A 24,298-nucleotide genomic window follows, 5' to 3' on the forward strand; every position below is an offset into this window, starting at 1 on the left:
CTCCCGGGGCCACCAGCTCTCAGGCCCCCTGCCGCACAGCTACAATAGTAGCCCCCAGGGTGGATGCCATAGCTGGGATTCCCACCCGTAACCGGGACGCCTTCACCGAGGGCACAGACACACTGGCAGCAGCCCTGCAATCAATTCATCAATGTCTGAAGGGGAGTGGCAACTGCGAAAGGCCACGGCAGTCGTCCGGTTTTTTTTTTTGGGAAGGCCAGGGCCACCGGGGCTGATGCCTGGGCGGTGGACTGAGAGCGCCAAAACCCCGAAGAAGCCAGGGACCGGTGGGCCATTTCACCAGAGGCGCTAGCCAATGTGAGACAACAAACCCCCGGGACAGTGAATCGATACTTCCTCCGTATTGAAATTGAGATTTTGAACATTTCCAGAAGAATTCAAAATGATAAATGAATAAATCATCCTATTTGACCCAAAAAGGGTGTGTGAAGGTGAAGCGGTCAAGGAGATACAATTTAAAAGGCCACCATGTGGGTGCAACAAGTGCCACCAAGCTGAAAGCACTGATCCTTAGACTCTGTCTCCTCCTGCTGGACGGAGACCCGCTCTCAGCTCACACCCACACTGAGCCTTATTACTGGGGAGTAAGAGACTTTGAATTTTTGATTTTTTTTTTTCTAACCCTAGCTTAATCACTTTTACTTTGCATTCATACAATGCAAAATGAAATAATTACTGTGAGAATGAACAGATAATGATCTGCTATGACACAATCCCTCTATGAGACAAGGCTCCTCACACACACACACACAAACACAGCCCATAATGCTCATCCACCAGTAGCAGCTTCATCTCAAGAAATCCTCTTAGGCAATTTCCTCAATCTGAGCATGTTCTCATTTTAAGGGGGCTCGGAATCGACTTGATCGCCCGACAATGTGTCCATTGTGACGGGTTGCATCAAAGTACGGGGGTGGTGGTGGTGGTGATGGTGGTGGGGGTGATGGACCACCAGTTGACGGGGCCGGCAGGGGGACAATACTGCTGTTTACAGGGGGGGGAACAGAGCAGCCAGTCACACCACTGGGGAGCCGCAGCAGCAGCAACGCTTCCACATGTGGCAGCTGACAACATGAAACCAGGCCACACATTAAAGAAAAAAAAAAGGGACTCACACACATGCTGCTCACAGTGATCAGCATGCACAAACACACACACACACACACACACACACACACACATACACACACATACACACAGACACTTTTTTTTTTCTTTTATTTCATTGTATTTAGGTGTTATACCAGCTGCACACAATTCAAACATGGCGTTCTGGTGGTGAAATTGTGATCAGTTTTGCACATAGAGATTTTGTTTAGATCTCCTCTAGGGTGAACTCCTTCGGTTTACGGGATTCAGCAGCTCTTGGAATAAAAAAAAAAAAAAAAAAAAAAGACGGTCCAACATCTGATTGGTTAACAAGTCGAGCTCTGAGCCAATCAGAGGCCACTCTCTGGAAGGGAAGTCCCGGAGTCAAAATAACCTGCCACTTGTTCTCCGTGTCAAACCTCGGAATTTCCACGTTTCTATCTGCTGTTGTGTTTACTTTGTCGGACATCACTTTAATAGAGAGGATTACTTCGTTTTATCTTGCAAAGCAACTTTTCCAAACTTTAGTTAACTTTTGGGGTGCAGTATATATATACATATATATATATAAATATATATATATGTATATATGTATTAGAATCATTTGCATATGTATATAAAAGCTGTGCTTTCCTTTCTTGACAACGACATGCTGATGTCCAACTAAATCGAATGGAGGCCAACATGAATGTGCTTACTACTGCGTTATTACTATGGAGTTTACAAACAGCGCGACTGCAAACCCATGAAGGTAGGGCATCTGCATCACTTCCGATCAGACCAATTTTTGATCGATTGATAGACCTCCACTTGTACATCACATCTTAGACAGCTTAGAATAGAATAGAATAGAATAGAATAGAATAGAATAGAATAGAATAGAATAGAATAGACTTGTTTACAAACTAATATCTTATTTCCTTGTTATTTCTGTGCTTTACGTCACCAAATGTGTTCGGTATAATCTTTGAGTTGTTTTTTTGTTTTTTTTTACAATCCCCCGGGATGTCATCAACCCGCTTTTTACACGTTGCTTTATGAGCATTTTGTGTGGCATTTGTGATCAATGGAAATTACGCAAGCGATGCTTTGAATTGAGTCTAATTCTCCATAGTGTGTCTGCTGAGGACCTCTGAGGACAGCAGCGCCTTTCTGAGTTGGTATTTAAGATCTGCGATGATCTTTATCGCTTTGTTTGAAAATGACGGTCACTCACTGACCCGTGGCATTTCCGTCCGCTCGTTTGAATTGTGTGGGGGTATTTGTGCGTATGATTACTAGCGGGGCGAATCCCCCCGAAGGAATGCATCAAGACATGGATTATGCCACATTATAAAAAAAAAGAAAAAGAAAAAGAAAGTCCTGCTGCAACTCTCCATTCACACAAACTGACTTGGCTTCAGAATATTAACACATGCACCACCTTAACTTTACTGTGAGGACAGTAAAAGTGTTGACTCTTGCAGGTGTCCAATCTGTGTACATAAATTGGCAACGGCGAACAGTAAGAAATGGTGTGTATGTCCCTCCCATTCAGGATATTTCCCTTCCCGCCGCCAGACTGGCCTAGTCACACATGGCTCATTGTCTTTTAGTATGATCCCAACAGCACAGACCCCTCAGACGCACAAAAAATGCACACGCACACACACACACAGAAGTACTGTCTGTCACTGCATCACCCATCGCTCAGTGAAACACACTGTCCACATTTATAGCTTTGTCACAATAAGCACTTTGTGTGACAAAAAAGCCCTTTCCCTTCAACCCAAGGCCACTATTCCATCAGCCCGGGGCCCTGAACCGCTCCATGTACCAGGGGTTACAGACTGCCAGTTTTACTCTGCTTCACATTAAACTCTGCTCCAGTCGACACAGCGGCAGCCAAAAAAAACGGCAACTCACAGAACCCATAAACACTACGAGAACCGCATAACCCACTCAAACACTCACCGCTTGTTATCCTTAAAGGGCCACAGCGGAGGAGTGCGTGTTTTAACAACTTGATTATTTGTAGCGGATCATTCTGAAAAGCGTTAACTTAAGCTACCCATACATTAGAAGACTTTGAAAAGACTCGTAGAAAACTATCATTTCACTCCTGCTCACATGTGAAGACTAGTTTTTGGAGTTTTTAAGTCCCAGACTGAGATTTTACAAAGACTGTGAATCTTATGGGGTCACGGTTTACAAGACTACGACTGGATTCTTTCAGCAATTTTTCCCACCGAGCAATCTTTTCACCAGATATTTGCAGAGCCTCTGCTATTTCAGTCCTTCTCCAGTGATGAGTTGACACATCTTTTTGGACGGTCCATGTTGATTGGGACGTACTTCGCCGTTCCCGTTCATCCATACCGCCCCTGCTGTCCAACACGTTTGATATTGCCAAGACTCGGAAAAGACCGATCAGATTTCCACCTTATAGTTCTGAGATGACGGGAGCGGACTGCGACGCCAATAACTTCCTAAAACTTCTTTTGACTTTCAGTTGTTTAGTCTGCAGCCGTTAAAATCGTTGGGTGCAAGCCCAGCATAAAACACCAGGCTTTTCATCAGTCCCATTTTTGTCATTGTTCCCAATTCTTGCTAACTGTTGTACCCTAAGGGAGGCCTTTCTGTTTGGAAATTGCACGTTACCCCGCCCAATTTCCTACCAAAAACACGCAGCACATTTGCTGAAAACTATGAATTACCAGTGGATGTCATTGAGAGAGGAGACTGGTCGTGCCCTGTGATCGATTAGCGATCGGCCCGGGTCAGAACCTCTCTCTGTCCTGGTGTCAGTTGGGATCGGCACCAGCACCCCACAACCTTCACGCAAGCCAAGCGGTGAAGACAATGAATGAGTTAAATGAGTATATCCGCTTTACATTGCCACGTCAGTGACGGCTGCCAGAAAAAAAAAAGCATCTTTGATGTCGAGCGAGTCGGACTGTTTCTGTTTACTCGCCAGACACGGTAAAGTGAGTGCAAATCACCGGCGAGGATGACATTTTCAAACTCCATGGCGAAGTTTGAGAAATAATGGCATAAACAATATACATTAACTGCCAAAAAACAGAAAAAAATTGCACAAACCTCCGGTTCAGCTACATTAAAGTGATGCATTGAGTCATAATTCCTGTTTAATGTAAGTAAAGGAGCTTCAAAGCTTTCAGTGATTTGCAACAATCATTAAATCATGTACTTTTTTCCGCTAACCCTGTGGAATTCTGTCTTCCTGTTTGCGTGTGTGTGTGTTAGGCGTATGTCCCGGTACACAGAACGGACTGAGCTCAACAGGTTCTCAGGAAAATCAATACAACTTGATCAAGGACCGCTACGATAGGTGTGAAATCATCATGGGAAACCTGGAGATCACTCAAATTGAGAGCAACTGGGATTTATCTTTCCTTAAGGTACAAACAATCCATCTTCATGGTATTTAAAGCATATAAACAAGATAGAAATACATGTTCATGTACTTCTACTATGGTCCCTCTTCATCTTCTTCCCTCCAGACGATCCGTGAGGTGACCGGTTACGTTCTCATCGCTATGAATCACGTTCAGGAGATTCCTCTCGGACAGCTGCGGGTCATAAGAGGCAGCGGCCTTTACGAAAGACGCTTCGCCCTCTCGGTGTTCTTCAATTATCCCAAGGACGGCAACAACGGCCTGCGGCAGCTGGGGCTCGTGAACCTGACAGGTAGGAGGGGGGATCAACAGGAGATGAGTCATTGTATCAGTGGTAGTTATGTATTTGAAAAAGTGAGGGGGTCTTGTGGAAACTAAATTGTACCAAATGATTGGTTTAAAGAATTGGATGTTGAAATGTCACTGTTTCGATGCTGTCCTGTTTTCGTGCATATTGGCGGTCGTGTCCCTCTGTCAGATTCCCTCCGCACACGTATTAAAACCCACAAAACTATACTAAAACTATGTTGATAATTCCAATTAATAGAAATATTCAAACCCTCAATATTTCCTTAGAGTTGACTGGGAAAATATGCACAATAGTGCTGATTCTGGTAAGAGTTACACCTTTCTTGAAAGAGACAGGCATCATGAAAATATCTTTTTGCACAACCTCATCTACCACGACCACCACTCTTCTTCTTCTTCTCCTTTCAGTTTTTCCCTTCAGGGATCGCCACAGCGAATCAACCTTCTCTATTTAACCCTTTCCTCTGTATTCTCCTCTCTCATCTATGCAATATTTATATTTATATTTATATTTAGACATTTTCCGGGACACCTTACCTATTACCTTTCCTTCTTTTCTTTTTTAACTACCCACATCATGTTCACCATTCACCTGCTATTTTATAACCCTGCGCAACAGATTTTCTTTTATTCTGTCTTGTCTTTTTTAATTCTATTTTTTCTTTTTTTCTTTTTATATTTTGTATTCTATTGCATGTATTGCACAGTCTTTGTTCATTTAGTATCCATAAGTGCAGAGGTGACAGTTGAATTGCCCCACCGTGGGATCAATAAAGTCTTATCTTATCTTATCTTATCTTATCTTATCTTATCTTATCTTATCTTATCTTATCTTATCTTATCTTATCTTATCTTATCTGTGCTTGTAAATTATGACGGAGGTATTTATGGAAAACTAATAGTCATATATTGTACTGTAATATACAAGCTGAATATATAAACTATAGTAAACTATACTATACTTGATTCATATGTTGAGCGTGGGTGGCAGAGCAGCGGAGAAATCAGATGGCTATTGGTTCAATTCCCGGGTCTTTTAAAAGCCAAGAAGCATCGCCAAACTCCTCTGATTAACCGCAAAAATGCTCTTTTTTTTAATTTTTTTAGATCTATATTTTTCAGTGTGCCGCATCTCGTCATGATACCTCTGTCCAGCCTGCTCTAAGTTAGCGATTCATGTCTCACCCTTTTTTTCCACTGACAGAGATCCTGGTGGGGGGAGTCCAGATTATCAACAACAAGTACCTGAGCTATGGTCCCTGGATCTCCTGGAAAGATATTATGGGTGATAATAATGCTTCCATTGAAATTAATAACAATGGAAAGAGAGGTCAGTATTGGCGTAATACTTTACAGATCTCCATAGTGACTCCGGATCTCTTTAAAGTAATTTTTGAATGTCTGCCCCTCTTTCTTGCCACCTCAGGGCCGTGTCACAAATCCTGCAGAGATTATTGCTGGGGACCAAATGAGAATCAGTGTCAGATCTGTGAGTGTCCAATTGTTCGGTCTTTCTTTTTTTTTTTCGTCTCTGCTTCTCTGTCCTTCCTCCTCCCCTCGCTTGCGCTGAATGTCTCTCTTCATTGACACAGAAATACGCAGGGACTAGAGTTGCGCGCACAAAGACGCGACTCAGACAAATGTGTGTCGATGACCTCTGTTCAACCCTTTTCTCTTCTGTGTCTCAGTGACTAAGACAGTGTGCGCGCCGCAGTGTAATAGCCGCTGTTTTGGGACCAGCCCCAGGGACTGCTGTCACTCACAGTGCGCGGCGGGATGCAGCGGTCCGCTCAACGTCGACTGCTTTGTGAGTTGGACGCTTTTGATGAACTACCAACTGATTTCCAATTTTTCACGAGTCTTGATATGAATCACCGATGCGTTCAAGGCCCCCCCCCCTTTTTTTTTTTTTAAATTGTCCTGAAAACGAAATGATTATATTCACTCAGATTCAAGAAGTAAAACATACAAGAGACTACCTATAAAACATGTTACGCGTCATTACAGTGACGTCTTACTATGTTTATGTCATTTTACACCAACAATTTTTTATCACTAAAGTCAAATTTATGCGAATACCGCTGTATGTTTCACACATTAGGAGGATTGACATGGCATTACACAGAAGACACATGGTGCAGTTTTAGAAAAAGTTATAGATATCACAGACGACAAGTACGACTAGGGCGAGACGGTTATTGACGAAATCCCCCCCCAAAAAATAAAATGCAGGGTGATTTAGAGTGATTTCAGTGTTTAAGTAACAGCAATAAATAAAAGAAGTGCAGATGAAGAGTTCATAGTTCAGTGCAGTTTGTGGATGCTGTTATATTCCATCCATCCGTCATCCAACACTTATCCTGCACTCGGCGTCGTGGGTGTTGCTGGAGGCAGGGTTGCGCCGGACCGGTCGCCGGTCAATCACAGGGCCACGCATAGAGACACACACAACCCTCACCCTATCACTCGCACATCTGGGCCATTCTGGGTCTCCCTTTAGAATCAGAACTAGAACCAGGACCTTCTTGCTGTGATGCTAAAGAGCAAACCACTGCGACGCCTGTTGTTGTTATAGTAAATTCAATATAGTATGGAAATTGCCAATCAGGAGATTTCTCATGTGTGGTCGACATTCTCTCTGTTTAATTTCAAGCATTAATTCACATCATAATTGGGAAGGTTCACTAACCTTTTAAGATAGAAAATGCCAAGGGAACAATGGAACTATTGCAATAATTCTCCGTAAAATTCTGTATTCTATCTGAAATAGTTCCATTATCTTCTGTGCAGTAAATGTTTTACTGTACAACAACCACGACTTATCCCCAAATTACAATGCAATGGAATACATGTACTTGTAAATACACATGAATGTACATTACATATATTTTAATGTATCATTACATACCTTTAACTTTATTTTTTATTGATTTCTTTTGATCTTTACTGTTCTTTTGATTTTATCTTTATTATTTGCTATTTCAGTCTTTATTTTTACAGAGAGAGCTTATATTTTTTCCCATTTGACTCCATAGCAGGAGTCAAATGGGAGTCCCCCTGGGTGTTCAATAAAATATTCTGATTCTGATTCAATATGAGGCATTTGTGGGTACAGACAGTATAAATCTGCAGAAACTGAAGGAATATTATTGCCCCTGAAATGACAGAAAATATGTTTTTTCATCAGGCATGTCTTCATTTCAATGACTCCGGAGCGTGTGTTCCTCAGTGCCCCCATACTCTGACTTACAACAAACAGAAATTCCAGATGGAGCCCAACCCCGACGCCAAATATCAGTACGGATCCATTTGTGTCTCTCAGTGCCCCAGTGAGTTGTTTTTGAGCACGATTATTCACCGCTACGTGCGCTTCGCCCATCTCCACAAGCCGAGTTAATGCACCCTCTATGTTTTTGGTGTCCATGTTGTGCACAGCTCATTTCGTGGTGGACGACAGCTCATGTGTGAGGGTCTGCCCTCAAGACAAGATGGAGGTGGAGAGAGAAGGCCAAAGGCAGTGCGAACCCTGCAACGGACTCTGCCCGAAAGGTTTGAATGATAAATACTTTTTTGTTTCCCCGCACCGAGTTTGCTGACCGTCTAAAAGCCCATTTGGTCACGGATGCAGTTTGCGAGGGCACCGGTGCGGAGCACAGGCAGACGGTGGACTCCAGCAACATCGACAGCTTCATCAACTGCACCACAATCAAGGGCAGCCTTCACTTCCTGGTCACGGGGATCCTCGGGTAGCTCCCGGTTCCTCCCTGTGCATTGTAACACCACAGTGGATGGGGCAGTCAGCACGCTCATGTTGGCGTTTTTTTTTTTTTACAGAGACGACTTCAAGAAGATCCCGCCACTGGATGCCAAAAAGCTAGAGGTGTTTCAGACTGTCCGAGAAATAACAGGTTGGTATCTAAAAATCGAGCGATGGCGAGACAGTGAAAGCAAAACTATTGCGATTATAATATTATTCATTATTGTTATGTTTTACTTGAAACTCTGGCACAACAATTTCCTTCGGGATAAATAAAGTTATTCTTATTCTTATTCTTATTCTTATTCTTATTCTTATTCTTATTCTTATTCTTATTCTTATTCTTATTCTTATTCTTATTCTTATTCTTATTCTTATTCTTATTCTTATTCTTATTCTTATTCTTATTCTTATTCTTATTCTTATTCTTATTCTTAATTCTTATTCTTATTCTTATTCTTATTCTTAAAACTGATATTTCCCTTATCATGGATCTCCACCAACCTTCTCACCTAGTCTGGTGGACTCCTCAAGCTCACATTTTTAACATGACATTGCCACTGGTGTAGATACGGCTCACAGTTTGCCTCTTCAGACAGAAACCCACCTCATCAGTATAGAATATTATAAAATATATATTTTTTTTATAAAACCCTCCCTTTGTTTTCTGGCCAATCACCTGAAGCAGACTCGGGCATTTTACGGCCCACTGGCCACATCCAGCCCGTTTTGTTTTTTTATCCATCCCGCCAAACTATTTTCTTTGAATATTTTAATAAATATTTTCAATCAATACTGAGTTTAGAAACTCCTTACTTATTCCTTCTATTTAATTTTGTATGGATTATTAAATACAAACTAATGTCGGTACATTTATATGATCATTAACGATTTTGAAGTTGAAATAAAATGCCAAAAAATGTAAATATTTAGATTTCAGTTTTCAATTTGTTCAATTTCCATGATACCTAGTTGGCCCGGGCATAAAAATTGATAAAGAAATGTGGCCCACCAGCCATCAACGATTCATTTCTTGGAAATTCAAACAAAAAAATAAACTGCGAAAGACAAAAATCCAATTGAAATGCATAATTCAATAGTATTCATATTCATAATGATAATGCTATGTAATATTGATAATGGTGTTCGAAATAAAAAGCTTCATAAGAAATGGATGGAAGCTCCGTGGTCTTTAAATCCTGGTTTGATATTGTCACTGTTTTCAATTACCAGATATTCTAAACATCCAGTCGTGGCCTAAAGAGCTGAAAGATTTGTCCGTTTTTTCGAGTCTCACGACCATCCAAGGGAGGTCCCTCGACAAGTGAGTCTTTTCAAACACACACACACACACACACGCACACACAGCGTGTGTAACTGTGCATGCCTGAATGTGCAAAAGTTGATTTACACACCTTCAGATTAATCGTAAAAGTAGAGTTTACTGGACGATGGAAAATAGGTTGTCTGCATCGGATAAATGTGCATTGCGCTGACAGATGCTGGAAGGCTCTCTTGAAGGTGTGCATGACCCTCTCACCTGCGGGTTGTACAGAAGGCCCCAAAAAATAAAACGCCGTTGGTTTCAAGAGGACATTTTGGTCCTCACTTTCTCAGGACTCGCCTGTAATCACCCGCAACTGCCATCTGGCTTGCAGCTAAAAGCGGAGTTTTGAAAATACGTATCAGTTTTATGAACTGTGGCAGGTTCTGGAGTTCAAATCCTTCTCCGGAAAGGCTAAATACTGCGGTTTTATCTGCTTTCCATTTGTCGGTGTCCTCCCCGCTCCTCCGACCCATCGACCGAAGACGTTTTTCTCTGATGGTGATGCACATACCCACCCTTACCTCACTGGGTCTGCGTTCTCTCCGGGAGATCAGTGATGGCAGCGTGTACATCAGTCAGAATGCCAACCTCTGTTACCACCACACCGTAAACTGGACGCAGCTGTTCAGACGCCACGGAGTTCGAGTCAACAACATCATCGGCAACAAGCTGCTGGCAGAATGTGGTGAGGCAAACTAGAGGGCTGTCAGGAAATACTTAGCCTGGAGGTTGATTGGTTGTGATTTGTTATTCTTTCAAATGAACTTAGTTAAGGGAGCACGGGACAATATTAAACAATCAGCAGCCGTCATGAATCTCTATAGTGATGTAAAAAAATATTACGATTAATCTGCATCTTTATCCGAATTGAATAAACCGATATACTATTGATTGCGCTGCTAACGGCTAATTATTTCCTTATATTATTGCAGTTGCAGAAGGCAATGTGTGTGACCTCCTGTGCTCAGACTCCGGCTGCTGGGGCCCCGGACCCGACCAGTGTCTATCCTGTCGGAACCACAGCCGCGACGGCACATGCGTGGCCAGCTGCAATTTTTACTCTGGGTCTGCACACGTGAGCTCAAATTCTGCTAACCCTGGTTGCGTGTTGAACTTATTCACTCACTCTGTGTTTTTTGTTGTTTTGTTTTTTTCCAGATCCCCAAAGGAGTTTGCGAGGCCCGACAGAGAGTGCGTCGCCTGTCACCCGGAGTGTAAGCCCCAGCACGGAAAGCCCAGCTGTAATGGATCGGTAAGCGCATCTTTTCATTCCTATTATTAGTGTTTTGGTAATTATTTGCTATTTTGTGTAAATAATGCAAGAGCTGCAGACCAGGCTGGTGCTGATATCCCACCATGTGTCAGAGTAGTGACAGTGGCGCAGAACTACGAATTCAAATAACTCACGCATCATCTCTCGCTGTCTGCATCGTTTCTGCATCTTCCTCCATTCCCAGGGTGCACACCAGTGCGTTGAGTGCGCCGGCTTCCGTGACGGCCCAAACTGCGTGTCCTCCTGCCCCAACGGTAGAAAAGACAGACAGGGGGCGCTGATCTTTAAATATCCCAACAAAGAGGGTCACTGTGAACCGTGTCACCTCAACTGCACGCAAGGGTGGGTTTTCTGTTTTGATGTTTGCCATCACATTCTGGTCCATCAATCCAAAATACAGTTATATGTGCAAAAAGAGTAAAATGGAAAAAAAATGCTTAATTTTTTTTTCATAATTATTATTATTAGATTTAAAAAACAACCAAATACATCCAAAATATAAATCAGTCTTGATAATCTTTTCATGATTATATGGTTGATGATCTTGTTGTTTCAGATGCTCTGGTCCAGGATTGAATCATTGTTTAGAGCCATTAGCAATGAGTGATAGCAGGTGAGTGTCTCCCTCTGCTGGTAAATATAAAATCCTACACAACCATTTGAGTGCCTTTCTTGGAGAATAGTGCTGTTTCCTGTCACATTTGGAAATGTCAGATTCCTCTGACACATTTCACTTCCTTCAACATTTCAGAAAGATGCTGAAGCAAAAAAAAAAAAAAACTCAAAATAATTCAGATTTTGTTCAGGTGATTGCCTAGTTATGTGTCACATTTTTGCCTCTTCAAATATTTTATACAGTTTTACAGCAGCTATATTTGTGTAGCCTGTTACACTAACATGGCTGATTTTAATGGTGCCACTTAATATTGAGTTGTTTTTAATCCCAGATTAATTTATCCCAGATTCATTGTATTTCCATACGTGTTTAAAAAACAACAACAAAAAAAAACTTTAAATTTTGTTCAGGTGATTACCTAGTTATGTGTTACTTTTTTGCCTCTTCAAATATTTTATACAGTTTTACAGCAGCTATATTTGTGTGGCCTGTTACACTTAAATGACTGATTTTAATGTTGCCACTTAATATTGAGTTGTTTTTAATCCCAGATTAATTAATCCCAGATTCATTGTATTTGCGCACATGGTTAGAACTGAATGGAGAAACATAGCTTCTCTCTCCTCGTCGCCAATGACTTGGCATCGACTGTTAAAGAACGCAAAGTTTGATTAGACCGGGTTTTGCTTTTTTGCCACAGGAAGCAAACATGACGTCATATCTAACTTTAATTTGCCCAGCCTCTGGCCTTCTGGCCTTCTTTTCCAACCCTGTCATCTTGCTCTCTCTTCACCCCGCAGTGGTCAGATCACAGGCATAGCTTTGGGTGTGCCGGCCGGCTTGATCTTTTGCCTGGTGTTATTTTTCCTGGGCGTGCTGTACCACCGCGGCCTGGCCATCCGCCGCAAACGGGCCATGAGAAGGTACCTGGAGAGCGGAGAGGTGCGTCACTTCGCCATTCATGAATACGTCGAGTTGTGTTTACCGAGGAGACGAGCATCTGGAAATCGTTTTTTTTTTGTTTCGTTTTTTTGGCAGAGCTTTGAGCCACTGGGTCCGGGAGAGAAGGGTACCAAGGTTCACGCCCGCATCTTGAAGCCGTCAGAGCTAAAAAAGATCAAATTATTTGGCTCAGGGGTGTTTGGCACCGTGCACAGGGTACTAACTATTATTTAGTAGCAGATTTGCTTGTTTAGATTTGACATTTCTTTAAGCAGCTGTAAATTGAATGTATATTTCAGGGCTTTTGGACCCCCGAGGGAGAGACGGTGAAGCTCCCGGTGGCCATCAAGACCATCCAGGACAGCTCGGGTCGACAGACCTTCACAGAGATCACTGATGTGAGAGTCGGAGTCACACGTCACGTGATTGTCATGACGCATGTACAACAAAATGCAGTTTAACATCTAACCAGAAGTGCAAAAAAGCAGCATATGCAGATATAATGAATTAAAATAACAGTGTGTGAAATCCGGGACAGCTCAGGTCGACAGACCTTCTCAGAGATCAGCGACGTGAGAGTTGGAGTCACGTCACAATGAATAGACATTAACATGACCCACGAAGGGTTAAATATAGCGTGTAGTAAAGATAATTGTTTAATTGTCACCATCTTACTCTCTGGTGTAGCACATGCTGTCCATGGGCAGCCTGGACCATCCCTACATCGTCAGGCTCCTGGGCATCTGTCCGGGTGTCAGCCTCCAGCTGGTGACCCAGCTCAGTTCTCAGGGCTCCTTGTTGGACCACATCAGACATAATAAGGCTAACCTGGATCCTCAGCGCCTGCTCAACTGGTGTGTCCAGATCGCCAAGGTAAGTGCAGCTTGAGTGACACACTTCATTAAAAAAAGGTCTTAGTTGATAAACAGGCTGTAAGAATGGTTGCGTTGTTTTTTGTCTCAGGGTATGTACTACCTGGAGGAACACTGTATGGTGCACAGGAACCTGGCCGCGCGCAATATCCTCCTGAAGAACGACTACCAGGTCCAGATCTCTGATTACGGTGTGGCGGACCTTCTTTATCCTGATGACAAGAAATATGTCTACACCGGCACCAAGGTTGTTACACCTTTAGCATACTGTCACCGTCTTAAGATAATCGGCTAAGTCAGACAATTTTCTTTTTTCCTTATCCAACACATGGCTCATTTTTTGTGTTTTCTGAAAAACTTCAAAACTGACCTAAGCGGTGTGTGTTCTTGAAAAAACGTTTTGCTCTACATACCCTCTGATCCAGACGCCGATAAAATGGATGGCGCTTGAAAGCATATTATTCCGGAGATACAGTCACCAAAGTGACGTCTGGAGTTATGGTGAGACACAACATACCTTTAAATCTACCAGTTTTTGATACATTTTAAATTGTCGTGACGCATGTACAAGTACAGGGCAACGAAATGCAGTTTAGCATCTAACTAGGAGTCCAAAAAAGCAGCAGGTGCAGATATAATGAATAAAATAACAGCATGTACATGGAAAATTATGTAAATCATTTACAAGTGATGTACAGCTAGGGTACAATGGGCATATTATACAGATGGATGTGCTTTAAATGTATTAGACTAGACAGGAACTATGGATGTCATTTACAAATAGAAATGTACAGGTGATAAGTTATGCCTCACAAAAATACAGTTGAAATGGATATTAAATAGTGCATGCATGATTAAATATGGACAGCAGCTGCCCAGGGTTACTAAAACTACCGAGTCACCTATCTTCTTCTCCAGGGGTGACGGTGTGGGAGATGATGTCGTTCGGAGCGGAGCCCTATGGATCTGTGCAGCCTCAGGAGGTGCCGGGTCTGCTGGAGAAGGGCGAGCGTCTGTCGCAACCCCAGATCTGCACCATAGATGTTTACATGGTCATTGTGAAATGTGAGTGCCGTAAAAAACTCGACCGGAACCGTCCAATGATGCCGGCCTGATGAGAATTGTTCCACTTCCACCGTTCAGGCTGGATGATTGATGAAAACATACGCCCCACGTTCAAAGAGTTGGCCAGCGACTTCACTCGCATGGCAAGAGACCCGCCTAGATACCTCGTCATCAAGGTAGAGTCGCCGGTCAATATTTGTTCTAAGGGTAAAAACAACGTCTGTCAACAGAGGGCTTAAACAGCCGCACCCACGTGTCATTGTATAGTGGGATGGAGAGGAGGCAAACTCAGAGGAGACACTTCGGAGGGGATCGGAGCGAGGGCTCCTGAACGTAGATTTGGAGGAGGAGGAGGAGGAAGGCTTGGACGATGGTCTTGCCGCGCATTCTCTTCAACGTTCTCCTTCTTGGAGTCTGTCCCAGTCACGGATTGAGTCCTACCGGGTAATTCAATAAGGAACATTTCGACGATCACTCGACAAGAGTCGAAATAACTTTTAAATCTTTCTCATGAAATGTAGAGTGGCAACACTCACTCTGGACCCGTGGGATACCTGCCGATGACCCCGAACCCCCTGGACAGCATCCGCCAAGTAAGACTCACGCATATAAAGCATTATCGAGTATTATCGAGTGTTATCTGCACATTTTGTCCAGTCGTGCGTTTACATCCCGATTGGGTTGATCAAATGTCACCTCTCACGGGATTCATTTCTCGCCTTTCCACCGCAGCTGTGGTTTCAGAGGTCTCGTCTGAGCTCGGTGCGAACGCTGCCCGAGAGGTCGGAGGTCAGAGCGAGCGGCAGAGAGACTGAGCCGCGTGAAGGTTTGCGAACCGGGAGTCTTCGCAGGTCGCGGTTCGGCTCAGAACGGGGAAGTGCTCGTGTATCCGCCAAACGGCACAGGAAGCTCTCGACTGCGTCGAGTCCGTCATCGTACAGGGTGTGGATGACGGGGGAGGACGAGGAGGTGGACCACTATGGCTACGTCCTTCCAGGCTCACCTAGCACTCCGGAGAGGGGTAAATAATCACAACTTAGACGAGGTCACACTTTATCACAATATTAATTGACTGAGACGTCTTCTCTGGTGGTCTTAGTTTGTAAAGTTTCCCACTCTGGCCGAAGAAACCTCCGACCGATGACGAAAACGCCTTCCCTTGAGTACGAAGTCATGAGCAAAAACCCTGCCGCACCTCCCGGCTCAAGCAGAGACGAATCGTCACAGGGAGACGTCCCTTCGGTCAAGCCGAAAACCCCGCCTTCACCTTCTCCCGCGCTCGTGTCACCATCAGAGGATGCGGGACACGTCCCGGACACCCAGGCACCGACCTCCTCTGAGGATGGCAAGCAGGTAAATGAGGACTGTGGGGGAAATGCGACAGAGCGAAGAGGCTCTACGGGGAGACGTTCGCTCGCTGAGGAGGACGTGATCGGGTCAGACGAAGGGACAGGCAGGTATGAATACATGGACATTAGACGTTCCGACTCTGCAGAGGGAGAAGATCCATCGCAGACAGAGAGCGCGGCAGAAACAGAGGACGCCGACAAGGACGAGAAGAGCCGACGGGCGGAGGACGAGAAAAAGCGCCGGGACTCAATTAAACAACCTCAGGAGAGTCCGAGCAGTTTGCCCGGGCCAGATGTTCCCGTAGCTGGGGGACCGATGGTAGAGGAGTATGAAGAAATGGCCAGATTTGGAGGGGCGCCTGATGGGTGGGCACAGGCAGAGTACCAGAACCTCCCAGTGAAGGGGAGGGCTCTTCCCGAGGAGCTGGGCACCGGCAGGTGTGCCGAGATCGGGGGATACATCAAGGTGTGCGCCGGAAAGGGGGATTCTGGCAACAGCACCTCCTTTGACAACCCAGACTACTGGCACAGCAGACTCTTCCTCAAACCAGATGCTGTTCGAACCTAATAAAGTAGATGAAGACGCTGTAATGTCTGTAATTAGATTTGTTTTCCAGTGGGTTTTTTTCTTTCATGTAAAGGATACATTACACAGGACATTATACAGAGTATTATACAGAGCAGGCGCACTCTTTGTTTCAAAGTGATTGGTGAGCAACAATAGCCTTATGCCGTCTAACTTTTTAATGTTCTTATAACAAATGTGTTATCAGGAATTGATATACAATTTTAGTACAGCTGCAATTTTTGTATGTTTCTTAAGTAAATAGCAATTCCTTGATAAATCAACAGATACGAGTATTTTTAAAATGTTTATTCCTTTTTTGAATATTCTGTGAGTATCGCTGTCTGTCTGATTACTGAAAATAAACAGATATCTGTGGGCTGCAAATTATTTTTCATTTGCTTTTCTTGACAGAAGAAAGAGAGAATGGACTATCTGAACACATTCAAAATTAGAGAATGCTTTTTTTAGCATCCAGTTCAGTTTCTGCATGCTTCCTGTAGTCTACTTCAACTTTTGCCCACCAGTCAGGGTGACTTGTTCTAGCCATGCGTATTTTCCATAAACATGATTAATGTAAAATTAATAAATTAGAAATGTATCATTAGTCTCCAAATGGAAAGGTTATACTTGGCCAAAATTCCCCATCAGTCATACAGTTTTCTCTGTGTTAAAGAGTTACTGATCACAGTCAATGTAGAAACTTCTAGCACCTCCTTAAAGAAATATAACTTTGCAGTACTTGATCTGACTGCCGCAAAGCTGTGTCCTTTGAAACATCAGATATGCAAAACAAAGATGCTTAAATTAAGACTGACAAGGACTCAAATCTTGCATGTCAAACTCCTGCCATTGTGCACCAGGGACACACAGACAACACATAAGAGAACTAATGCTTGGTTTAATGGGTCACTGAAGAGTGTACACCTATCAACACCATTAAAGACAGAGGCCTTCAAGCAATCATCCAGATCTTCTCACGTGACCTGTCGTGCAAAACCCCCTGCGGAGGAAATTTTATGGCAGGAATCCATGAACTGAATGGCAGTAAAAGGGCAACGAAGGCACGGCAGTTCTTGCAGCATCCATTTATTGCAGTGACAGGAGGTCGCTGGATGTCAGTAGGAAATCAGAGCACACACTTGGTCCTTTGCTCTTTGTCTCTGTCTTCATGTTGACTCAAAATCTAAGTCAGAGACCCTTTTGTGAACTCACATACATTCTGAATATATTATTGTTTGTGATTAATAAAGAGAAAATTGCGATCAAACTGATTAACCAATTGGCATCACTGATTCAAGATTCAAAGTGTTTATTGTCGTATACACAGTCTGGAAATGTGTTTCCCTGTACAAGGACGTTCTTATTTTGCTGTCCACAGTGAAGCTGTGTAAGTAGTAATAGATAAATAATAAACATACTGTTGCAGCAAGATGTAAACAGTTTCATGTTTCACAGTCTGATGTGTCAGGCTTTTTTGGCACACATTTAATTTCTCTATGGGGCAAAAAAACATCACCTACTCATGTAGATAAAGGTTTGAAAGGTGTGAAAAAAACAACTCAAAACATGACCTTTAAGTTCTACATGAGACACTTCCCTGACAAAGGCATGACACTTGATTTTAGTTCATGCAGCATAACTTCTAGTGGTAAAGAAGGAGGGGAAAAAAGAAGACTTCTTGACCGATTTTGATCTTTATTCCTGTATTTTTCACATTAACATTCATTACAATTTTAATAGTTAAAAATGAATCATATTGATGTTGATTATGCCAAAGGATGAAGAGGGGTTCGCAAGACAGAAACAACCATGACGTAGTCGGGCCGAGAACTATCTTGCCTGCAGGTTGTGTCTTTGGCAGCAGGCGGGATGTAGTGATCGTGAGCTCCCGGCTGAAGTCGGGCGGGCCGGTGCACAGAGCAGCGTGGTCCGTCCTACGACTGATTCACTGACTGACGCCGCCGGGAGAAAAGTTGCCCTGACTTTGTGGACCCGCTGCCGACATGTCCGGGGATGACGAGACACAGGAGCAGACCGTCGCCGATGACTTGGTGGTCACCAAGTATAAGATGGGGGCCGAGATTGCAAATCGTATGTAAAAGACTGTTAACTTACTCTGCAATCAGAATAGATCACCATCTGCCCAGTTTTAGCTAGCCGTGGCAGCTAGTCATAACCGGACAGCAGCTGTGCCATGTGCCGCCGCAGCAGCTGCAGCAGCAGCGGCAGCACCGGCAGCGGGAAAGCATATGAAAAGGCGACTTGTTCAATCGAAGAGAATATACTTTTATTTGTACATGTCGAATCACATCCCATTCGTAGGATACATTATGTCATTCGAAGTCCTCTTGTTGTCACATTAGCACGGTGAGCTAGGTAGCTATGTGGCTGAGACGTCTCATGAGCGAGCCCCAGTTAGCTAACTGCTAACGTCGCACAGTACAATGACAAGTAAAAATAAAAGACGACACCAAAGCTGTTTTAGCCTGTGTAAAGGCGGTTAGCGACGTCTAGAAACTCTGATTTATTTAAAATGTCACTCTATAATTGACGGGGTACCCGGCTGTATTTCGCATGCAAGCGAATTTAAAGACAGAGTAGCGCCAGGGCGCTGAAGCCATTCATCACAGCTAGCAGTCTGCTCGCTTAATTAAGACGAAACACCCAATTTATCCGGCGAACACGAAACGAAATAATTTGTTAAAATATGTCTTGACAACACGAATGCTCTGTTCTTTAGTAGTACAATGGTTATTCAGATATGTTGCTGAAAAAAATGTACAATAATTCCTCTATAACATGACGTCAACATACAAACGTCGACTGTGATACGGTTTCTGGAATACAGGTTCACAGCAGTACATTTTTTATTTTAGATTTTAAAACTTGCACTGACTCACACCAATCATCTGATTTATTAGAATAATACTGTCTCATGTTGACATGCAGCTACGGATCAATGTTTATCTCAGCTGAATTTGTCTCTAAATGCCATTACCATTAAAATAAAAATGGCGATGCTCACCAGCGTTTGTATTATATGGCTGCATTACTTCATCCATTCAATACTACTTCAGACTTTCTGTTAGTTTCATTATCCTGTAATTAATACAACGGTACGCTGGTTTATAACGTTTGTAAACAACAGCTGCTAAAGTAGGATAGATCTTTGAATATAGTACACGAGTAATAGGGTGAAGAGATTCAGGTGGGCTCTTTTCAGAATTTTCTGGGCTTGGATATTATTCTCAAAATACACAGTACCAATTTTTAGTGTATTTATACCATATGTATTTGTTTGTGTGTGTGTGTCATGCAGAGGCTCTGAAATTGGTGGTCGGGGCAGCTGCGGCTGGAGTCTCGGTGCTCAGTCTGTGTGAAAAGGGAGATGCCTTCATCATGGCAGAAGCTGGGAAAATCTTCAAGAAGGAGAAAGACATGAAGAAAGGTATAAAAAAAAGCCATATCCTCATAATCAATGCATCAGATCATTTGAAAAAAGATCATCCTTGTTCCAATAAGTCATTTTTTTCCATCAACCCGAAATACCTTGATCATCAGTGTGTGCAAAATGACTGAATATGAGCAGAAGTGTGTGGAGTAAAACGGTTTTCTCCTCCTGGTGCAACCAACACAATTGGGTTTTCGTGGTCCTGTTGTTAAACCTATCAATAAGCTATACAAGCAGTGAAACTGCTGATAGGGTTTCCGAAAATTTCTGGCTACACAACAAGAGAACACAGGGTTCCCTGCTTAATGCCTCCTCTGGAACATTCCTGTCCTCCTCAGCTGACGGCTGCTAGATGCTGCCGACATGGCATTGGGGATGAGCCTGATGTATTTTTCTCTTTCAATTTGTCGTTTCAGCATGTTAGTTAGAGAAAGTGAGCAGGCGTTCAACTCCGAAAATACGAAATCACTGAGAGGCACCCACAGTTTTGTTTGTGGCTGGCTGACACACATCATTGAATATACGGGGCAGCCCGGACGCCCTGCCTCAAAATCCTTTTCCCCAGATATTAGGGAATATGTCCATTGATAAAAACCATGTTTTTTTTAAATTTAGTCAATTTTCTCATGCCATTTGAAGCTCTCTTTATCACCAGAGTCTCTAAACTCACTCTTTTATTTCCAGGTATTGCTTTTCCAACTTGTGTGTCCGTCAACAACTGCGTATGTCACCATTCCCCCCTGAAGAGTGACCCCGATGTCATACTTAAGGATGGAGATCTGGTTAAAATGTAAGCAGCGGGCTTACAGTCTGCAAGATTTGTGTTTACTCTTTTGTTTTTGTCTAAGAAATCAAAATTTTCCTTTACCGAAACCTTTCTGTTCGTATTTTATACAGCGATCTGGGTGTGCATGTCGATGGGTTCATCTCAAATGTGGCTCACAGCTTTGTTGTTGGAGTCACAAAGGTATGGCGTCAGTGTTGTACCATAGCACGTAATGCTACGCTTGAGAGCCATGAGATGATTTGAAGCCGACTCATGCATGTGTTCTATAACTCATGTCTTATATGACTTCAGGATAACCCACTGACGGGCCGCAAGGCTGACGTCCTCAAAGCAGCTCACCTTTGTGCAGAGGCTGCTCTGCGCCTCGTCAAGCCAGGAAACCAGGTAAAATTCAACTGCCCGTCGCCCAATGATGTGACCGCCTCCCACCTTATCTCATCTTTATTTTCCTCTGTATATCAGAACACGCAGGTCACAGAAGCCTGGAACAAGATCGCAAAGTCATTCAAGTGCTCCCCTATCGAAGGTGGGTGTTTTGATGGACATTGGGCTCGTTCAGGCTGTGTGACTAGAGAAGCAGCGCCCTCAGTTTATGACTTTACCTTGTGCAGGCATGCTTTCCCATCAGCTCAAACAACATGTCATTGATGGAGAGAAAACAATCATCCAAAACCCAACGGACCAGCAAAAGTGCGTTTAATCGGCTCATTCATTGCTGCCAGTGACCTCATGAATCTGTCCTTTGCAAGGGGAGTGACCTTATAAATATGTTTTGGCAGGAAGGACCATGAGAAGGCTGAGTTTGAGGTGCATGAGGTATATGCAGTCGATGTGCTCATCAGCACCGGGGAGGGGAAGGTCAGAGGAAACTCCGTCTGAAGTTTTCCGTATAAATTACGCAAACGCACACATTTCGAACAGTTCCATGCTTTGCAATCCAGGCCAAGGATGGGGTTTTGAGGACCACTGTTTACAAACGAGATCCTAACAAGGTGTACGGCTTAAAGATGAAGACTTCACGCACATTCTTGAGCGAGATGGAGAGCCGCTTCGATACGATGCCATTTACTCTGAGGTAGAATCTTTCGACTTCGTAGGCGATAAATGACATTAACATCAAGTCGCCCTGAAGCAGCAACTCCCTGATTTCTCTCTCCTCCCATCACATCAGAGCGTGCGACGATGAGGGAAAGGCCAGGCTGGCTGTGGTGGAGTGTGCCAAACATGAGCTGCTGCAACCATTCAATGTTCTGTTTGAGAAGGAGGGTAAGTGGCATAAAAAGAGGCGCGTAACCAATGGCTGTGCTCAACTTGCGATATGACGTGAGGTCTGGCATTTCCTCTGTAGTCTTAGGTCATTTCTCATTTAGCTCCACTCCAGCCATCTTTTTTATTTACATCACAAATATTAGGTGTCACGGTCAATCGGCATGCATGAATAAAGACGTTTCAGGATTGTACACTGCTTGTCTTGTTGACACTCCAGCCTCTGCTTGCAGTTGTAGTATTAAGTGCCCTCTTGACATCAAGCATGCCGTATTGATGGTTTATGTTGTGGTGTAGTTTCACATTACACTGTGTCATGAATACTGATGGTTATTACACTGTGTGCATTTCCTCATCCACTGCATTGAAAGAGCAAATCCAAATAATCTGAGATCATTAAATGTCAGTATTTTCTGTTTTTCTTACATGGCTTATAAGAAATAATGATATTATGATATCATCATAAAAATATCATGATCTTTTCATCAATTATTATTCATTATTATTATATAGCTTTAATTATATACCAGAAATGCAATCATTGATAATGAAAATAATATGATGTAGTCCTTTACCTCATTGCCAATTTGTTTTTTTCTTATGTTTGACTTTGTGTTAAGACACTCAAAACACAAATGAAATACATTTTTCAATTTATTTCTTTTAACCTGGTTGTTTTTTCAGGTGAATTTGTTGCCCAGTTCAAATTCACTGTGATGCTCATGGCCAACGGACCCCTGCGAATCACAAACAGCCTCTTTGACCCAGAACTATACAAGTCCGAGCACGAAGTGGAGGACCCTGAACTTAAGGTAAAACTTATTTTATGAATGGGACATTGCGTCTCTCGCCTTCGAATAAAGGGCGAGATTGATGTACCGGTACCACATCATGCTGTTCGTAGACTTTGCTTTTTCAGATCCATTATGTTGTTTTACTTAAAATTTTTGCGCCTTTGCTTTCCAAGGCTCTGCTTCAAAGCTCTGCTAGTCGTAGGACACAAAAGAAGAAGAAAAAGAAGGTGAGTAACAGTTATCTGACTGTTCTTTGAAACAACACAACATTCATTTCTGTTTTCCTAAGTTTCTTTTTTCTCCCTATCTCTTTTTCACAAGGCCTCAAAGACTGTGGAGACCGCGACAGGCCAGGCAATGGACACTGAAGCTGCAGAATAGATTCTACAGCCAACTAGTTAAGACATGTGATGACCCAAAGAACAGACGTGACGAATCCTTCTGTCCCAGCTGTCTGAGGCGTGTGCGGCATAGCTGCTCTGAATACCTCCAATTCTAACTGATGTCAGTTTGGGATGATGCTGCTCCTAAATCCTTTGAACTCCACCTGAAACACAAACACACACACACACATTCGTAGTATATGCCACTATCCTTGAGACCGCTTTATTCCCCTCAACAATTGAAATGATTCTCTTGTTTTTTGGGGGGATGGGGTTGTTTGTTTGTTTTTTTTGTTTTCTCCTTCAAGGGCATGCTCCAGCCGGAACATTTAACCATATAACAGACCTTGAGCCTTCATACTTTTTTTTACCACAGCAACAGTAGTAAAAGATGTGTCAAATGGACTGAGCAGCTGAGGATACGGAATGCACAATTGTGTGGTCTAAATAACTTCCTTGACCTGACGCCGTGGCTTCAAATGAATGTTCAGTCGTCCCGGGCCAGAAATGTGTAACATCGGGAGTCCTGATGTTATTAAATATATGCAGGTTTAGGTATGACATTATAGTCAATACTGTTGAATTCATTAACGGCATTTTTAATGCTAGTGTTTAGGTTTGTCTAGTACATTGTGTATACTTAAAAGCATCTAGGATAAGCAGCTAACAATTTTAAAAACTGACATAACATCTACCAGTTGAAGAATTAAACAAGTAAGAAAATGAATTTATTTCGGTTGTGGATGGTCTAACTTCCTGCCAAGGGTTCAGCATTCAGTCTTTTTGTGCCACCACTGAGTCTGACAGTCTGTGTTTACATAAGAACTCCACCTATGGATGCTTTTGTAAAACAAATCCCAGTTTCAGAGACTATTTTTGGAAACATTAAAAATCCACCTGACATCAACTGTGTGTTGTTGAACCATGTTATTTTTTTAATAATAATAATAATAATAATACATGGGATTTAGTACACCTGGATTTCTGATGAGTGATTTATTTCAATAAGGTAGCAAAATGATTCCATGTTT

The 24,298-nt window shown here is 42.9% G+C and overlaps 2 protein-coding genes across 3 annotated transcripts; both read left to right on the forward strand.

The window, feature by feature from the left end:
* Positions 1 to 1,587: 1,587 nt before the first annotated feature.
* LOC147214341 (receptor tyrosine-protein kinase erbB-3-like) lies at positions 1,588 to 16,959 on the forward strand. 2 transcript variants are annotated; one of them, XM_086141881.1, is made up of 28 exons: positions 1,588 to 1,861; positions 4,357 to 4,511; positions 4,614 to 4,800; positions 6,022 to 6,147; positions 6,244 to 6,306; positions 6,506 to 6,624; positions 8,005 to 8,146; positions 8,253 to 8,366; positions 8,446 to 8,563; positions 8,652 to 8,725; positions 9,808 to 9,898; positions 10,384 to 10,586; positions 10,834 to 10,966; positions 11,060 to 11,153; positions 11,359 to 11,516; positions 11,731 to 11,787; positions 12,591 to 12,732; positions 12,829 to 12,948; positions 13,032 to 13,130; positions 13,420 to 13,605; positions 13,696 to 13,851; positions 14,030 to 14,105; positions 14,523 to 14,669; positions 14,748 to 14,845; positions 14,937 to 15,113; positions 15,191 to 15,262; positions 15,402 to 15,690; positions 15,769 to 16,959. In XM_086141881.1, the coding sequence occupies exons 1-28, from the start codon at positions 1,783 to 1,785 to the stop codon at positions 16,584 to 16,586; spliced, it is 4,293 nt and encodes a 1,430-aa protein (XP_085998007.1). In that variant the 5' UTR covers positions 1,588 to 1,782; the 3' UTR covers positions 16,587 to 16,959. The 2 variants fall into 2 exon arrangements, with proteins under 2 accessions (XP_085998007.1, XP_085998008.1); XM_086141882.1 differs by having other exon boundaries at positions 10,456 to 10,586.
* Positions 16,960 to 18,456: 1,497 nt separating this feature from the next.
* LOC147214342 (proliferation-associated protein 2G4-like) lies at positions 18,457 to 24,240 on the forward strand. Its single transcript, XM_086141274.1, has 13 exons — positions 18,457 to 18,677; positions 19,906 to 20,034; positions 20,722 to 20,827; positions 20,935 to 21,004; positions 21,116 to 21,208; positions 21,287 to 21,350; positions 21,436 to 21,514; positions 21,604 to 21,682; positions 21,766 to 21,899; positions 21,996 to 22,090; positions 22,775 to 22,902; positions 23,058 to 23,111; positions 23,206 to 24,240. Exons 1-13 carry the CDS (start codon positions 18,590 to 18,592, stop codon positions 23,263 to 23,265), a joined length of 1,179 nt encoding a protein of 392 aa, XP_085997400.1. The 5' UTR covers positions 18,457 to 18,589; the 3' UTR covers positions 23,266 to 24,240.
* Positions 24,241 to 24,298: the final 58 nt, after the last annotated feature.

The sequence above is a fragment of the Fistularia commersonii genome, chromosome 34 (genome assembly GCF_037954325.1).
Source record: "Fistularia commersonii isolate RoL2024-O1a breed Wild chromosome 34, RoL_Fcom_v1.0, whole genome shotgun sequence".
Taxonomy (NCBI): domain Eukaryota; kingdom Metazoa; phylum Chordata; class Actinopteri; order Syngnathiformes; family Fistulariidae; genus Fistularia; species Fistularia commersonii.

Bases quoted from the DNA above. Each gene is read 5' to 3' on its own strand.
- LOC147214341 (XM_086141881.1), top strand. From the start codon at position 1,783: ATGGAGGCCAACATGAATGTGCTTACTACTGCGTTATTACTATGGAGT. The intron at 8,147-8,252 runs GTGAGTTGTTTT...TGTTGTGCACAG, and splicing joins TTGTGTCTCTCAGTGCCCCA to CTCATTTCGTGGTGGACGAC. The intron at 8,367-8,445 runs GTTTGAATGATA...TCACGGATGCAG, and splicing joins CAACGGACTCTGCCCGAAAG to TTTGCGAGGGCACCGGTGCG.
- LOC147214342 (XM_086141274.1), top strand. From the start codon at position 18,590: ATGTCCGGGGATGACGAGACACAGGAGCAGACCGTCGCCGATGACTTG. The intron at 21,209-21,286 runs GTAAAATTCAAC...TCTGTATATCAG, and splicing joins TCGTCAAGCCAGGAAACCAG to AACACGCAGGTCACAGAAGC. The intron at 23,112-23,205 runs GTGAGTAACAGT...CTTTTTCACAAG, and splicing joins AAAAGAAGAAGAAAAAGAAG to GCCTCAAAGACTGTGGAGAC.